The sequence below is a fragment of the Hylobates moloch genome, unplaced genomic scaffold (genome assembly GCF_009828535.3).
Source record: "Hylobates moloch isolate HMO894 unplaced genomic scaffold, HMol_V3 SCAFFOLD_8, whole genome shotgun sequence".
Taxonomy (NCBI): domain Eukaryota; kingdom Metazoa; phylum Chordata; class Mammalia; order Primates; family Hylobatidae; genus Hylobates; species Hylobates moloch.
This window is the reverse complement of record NW_026652283.1, coordinates 82,887,699-82,891,925: the sequence shown is the minus strand read 5'-3', so window position 1 is coordinate 82,891,925 and position 4,227 is coordinate 82,887,699. Positions and strand designations below refer to the sequence as shown.

Genomic DNA, 4,227 nt, shown 5'->3' with positions numbered 1-4,227 from the left:
GTTTGTGGACGGGTCTTGGGATGCGGACACCCAGAGTCTTGTGCACCTTCCTGGAGTGTTGCCCACTCCAGTACCCACTCCCTAATCTCCTCTCTTCCTGCTCCTCAATCCTCTCTTGCTGGAAGTAGAGGATGGGGAACGCCCTCAGGAAGGAGGGCAGTGACTCTGGGTTTGCCTAGGGCTAGTGGCCTCTCACTGACCTGTGCCCTTGTACCTGTCACTTGGGCAAACACTGATTGCATCAGCTTTGGTTTCTCATGGGTGGGCAGCCTCGGGTGTCTGCCAGAACGTAAAAAGCATGGAGCAAGGACATGGGAATCCGAATCCCGTTGAGGTCCCAGGACCACTGCATCCGTCTTCCCTGTGCCTCTTCTCCCCAGCATGAGCACAGCAGCCTGATGGAGAAGGATTTTCCAGTGTTAGAACTGGAAAGGACACCTGTAGCCTGTCTCCACCGTTTACAGCGGTGCTGGAAGTGAAAAGATGTGTTCCAGGTCACAGGCAGGTAGACAGCAGAGCCAGACTAAAATTCACTCCTCCTGATTTGGAGTTTAGAGCTCTTCTTTGGCAACAATTTGATGAATAAAATCACAAGTTCTGTGTCTTTTGAAATTCCTTGTGGAGCCTAGTGCCATCCTCTGAACTTGGAGCCAACTGACCTTTGTCCCTGGGGCAGAGACATGGTCCATGGGCCCAATCCAGGTCCTCAAAGGGAGGGCAGGTCTGAGTCCTCACCGTCTGAAGTGAGAAACCTCATCTCCCACTACAGACCTGCCAGGGCCCAGGAGAGCTTGACCCACCCAGGCACACCATAGCAGCAGAGATGGCTGGGGACACAGAAGTGTGGAAGCAAATGTTTCAGGAGTTAATGCAGGAGGTGAAGCCATGGCACAGATGGACCCTGAGACCAGACAAGGGCCTTCTTCCCAACGTCCTGAAGCCAGGCTGGATGCAATACCAGCAGTGGACCTTCGCCAGGTGAGGGGGAATGTGATGGTATGCATTCCAGAAAATTCTTGCGCATTTCTTACTAGGTATACCCGTTACTTTTCTTGTTCTATTCCGTGCTTGCAAATTGAAGACTATGGGTAGTAAGATGCCCATCACCCAAGAAGTTGTAACTTCATTAAAGATTGTTTTTTCACTATTACAATGAACCCCAAAACAAGAGCAGGCCTGAGCACCCTTGTGAGCTAATGTCTGGATACAGAGAAATTAGTCTGTGGGGGTGGGGACAGGGAGCAGCCAGGAAAGGGGAGGGGAGGAAGGGCAGCTGTTGCACCCACAGGCGGTGCGTGTGCCCCCTGCCTAGGGAGACTGCTGGACCCACCACGGAGCCCCTAGGAAGAGAGACTCCTGGCACTGAGGAGACACCCTCGGGGGAGGCCAGAGGAGCAGGGGGCCTGGGCAACAGGCAGCAATCCTGCCTCTCTCTACTCTGAGCTGATAGAATCTTTTTAAAATAGGAGTCTTAGAAATCATCCTAAGTCTCATCCTCTCTTTCCCAGGTGGAAATGGGGAGCCCCAAGGCGTAGGAGGGTGATGGGGGTGACTGCCCACAGTGCACAGAGGGTGGAGGCCGGGGACTCTGTCCCACCCGCTGTCCCCTCCCAGGGAGAGTCTACACAGAGGGGCAGAGCTCTCCCACTGGCCTATGGCTTTCCCAGGCCAGAAGCTGCCACAGGGAGCATGGCACCAAAGTCTCAGGCCATTTATCCATGGGAAGTTTGAACTCTGAACAAGCACAGGAACAGAGCACTGAGACCCAGGGGACGGCAGTGGACTTCTGCTCAGAACAGGGCCCAGGCCCCTCTGCATTGCTGACTCTGGGTGACTCCCAGCAAGGTCCTCTCACAGTGATCACAGCTTCTTGGCCTCTCTCTCTCATTTCAACCTTGCATTCACCCTGTGGGTTGCGGCTAGAGTCAAGATACAGGAGCAAACCCCGGACTACCTCACTCTTCCCAGCCCCCTCCAATTCACCACCCGCGGCCTAATTTCTCTGTATCCAGGCATCAAGCCAAGGCTAGGCTCAGCCACAGTGACAAATAAACCTGGAAATATCACTGATTTAACCTTACATGTGGCTCCCAAGGTCACCGAAGCAGAGGAGGAGAGAGCTGGAATGTCTTACCAGGGCTTCTGTGACCATATCTGGAAGGAACATATATCACTGCTGGCCTCATCTCATCGTCCAACTGGTCCCATTGCCCCAACCTCACAGCAAAGGGGCTGGGAAGTGGGAGGGAGTGCATGTATAATTTGGTGAGCATTAAATGTCTCCACCACAGTGCAGCTCTCTGCCTCTCCCATAATTCCTTTCCCGGGTGCAGCCATGTGCTTCCTGCCTTCTTCTCTCTCTACCTCCTGACATGTATTTGTCCAGATACCTTAGCTCAGAAAATTGCCCTCCTCCCTGCTGAGACAAGGTGTATTCTCTTGTACCCTGTCTGAAGCCAGTGGCATTCAGAATATGAAGTTTTCCAGGCTACCTTGAGCGAAGGAACTGGGTTGGAGGGGGAACAAATGAAAAGAGAGCTGGACACTGTGATCTCCCTGCAATCCTGCAGACCAGGGACCCTCGGCAGCCAAGAGAAAGGCAAAGGCTTTCCTCTAGGAGAACCCTGGACACTTCAGCCTCCTGCCGCCATCCCATGAGTCTATAACTTAATCAACACCCACCTGTATGCATTTGTAGATTTCAGGGTCCTGAACTGAACTGGCTGCTGTTGCAGTTGTGGCCTCTGACCCATTTAATCTACATTTGAAGAAGCTTTCCTTTGGAATAGGGAGACCAGAGTCCCAGTCATGCCTTTTTACACCCACTGGGTCTCTGGACATGAGGAGTTTCCAGAGTATGCCTCATCTCTAAAATGAATGCGTTGGACTTAGAAGATGCCCAAGGTCCCTCCCAGATCTAACAGCTTGCAATTCACTGTTTTCATAGCAGACACTGTGCGGCATGCAGCGTGTCCGTGGCACAATGGAGATGAGAACAAGGTCTTAGCCATTTCTTCCACCACTGAGCCACAGCCCCAATCAAGTCATGTCTCTGTGCAGTTGGTAGCTCCTTTCTCTCTCTGGCAGTGCCCCGTGATTTGGCCACATGGAGCCAGGCTGAGGCTCTCTTCTGTCTCCACAGGTTCCAGTGCTCCTCCTGCTCTCGTAATTGGGCCTCTGCCCAAGTTCTGGTCCTTTTCCACATGCACTGGAGTGAGGAGAAGTCCAGGGGCCAGGTGAAGATGAGGGTGTTTACCCAGAGATGTAAGAAGTGCCCCCAACCTCTGTTTGAAGACCCTGAGTTCACGCAAGAGAACATCTCAAGGATCCTGAAAAACCTGGTGTTCCGAATTCTGAAGAAATGCTATAGAGGAAGATTTCAGTTGATAGAGGAGGTTCCTATGATCAAGGACATCTCTCTTGAAGGGCCACACAATACTGACAACTGTGAGGCATGTCTGCAGGGCTTTTGTGCTGGGCCCATACAGGTTACAAGCCTCCCCGCATCTCAGACCCCAAGAGTATACTCCATTTGCAAGGTGGAGGAGGGAGTTAAGTCCTGGGCCTCAGGAGAGAATGTCTATTCCTACACATGCCAGAACCACGTCTGTAGGAACTTAAGCATTTTCTGCTGTTGTGTCATTCTCATTGTTATCGTGGTGATTGTTGTAAAAACTGCTATATGAGCCTTGGAAACATGATGCTAAGTCAGAAAAAACATCAGATACAAAAAGCCATATGTTGGGTGATTTCATTTATGTGAAAGGTCCAAAATAGGCAAATCTATTAGATGAATTGCTAGCAGGGCCTAGAGATAGTGGGAGATGGGAAGCAACTACTTAATCCTGATGGGGTTTCTTTTGTGGGGGAGAGAGGTGTGACGCAAATGTTTTGGACTGAGATAGAGGTGTAGTTGCACAACAGTGTCAATGCACTAAATGTCATTGAACTGTCCACTTCCAATGGTTAAATTTGTTATGTGACTTTCACTTCAGTATTTTTAAAAAAGACCTTCACAATTGTGTTCACTCTCAAGAGAACTGAGTCTGAAGTGTCTATGATTCATAAACCACTTGGAAATCTTGTGAAGCCTGTGGGCCCCCTCACCAGGGAATTTTGCACAGACGCTCTGAGGTCAGACTGTGAAGGCAAAAGCATCAGGATGAAAACCTGGGTTCTCAAACAGTTGTCTCCATGGAGGGAGGTGTGCACGCTGCTGAGGGGGGA

At 51.0% G+C, this 4,227-nt stretch overlaps 1 protein-coding gene across 1 annotated transcript; it reads left to right on the top strand.

Moving 5' to 3' along the window:
• Positions 1–737: 737 nt before the first annotated feature.
• Positions 738–3,737, top strand: RTP3 (receptor transporter protein 3). Its single transcript, XM_032159125.2, has 2 exons — positions 738–978; positions 3,143–3,737. Exons 1-2 carry the CDS (start codon positions 824–826, stop codon positions 3,684–3,686), a joined length of 699 nt encoding a protein of 232 aa, XP_032015016.1. The 5' UTR covers positions 738–823; the 3' UTR covers positions 3,687–3,737.
• The last annotated feature ends 490 nt before the right edge of the window (positions 3,738–4,227 follow it).

What these genes read in the sequence shown, in the direction of transcription:
- RTP3 (XM_032159125.2), top strand. Translation starts at nt 824, where the DNA reads ATGGCTGGGGACACAGAAGTGTGGAAGCAAATGTTTCAGGAGTTAATG. An exon ending in CAGCAGTGGACCTTCGCCAG is followed by an intron (nt 979 to 3,142) that starts GTGAGGGGGAAT and finishes CTGTCTCCACAG; the next exon opens with GTTCCAGTGCTCCTCCTGCT.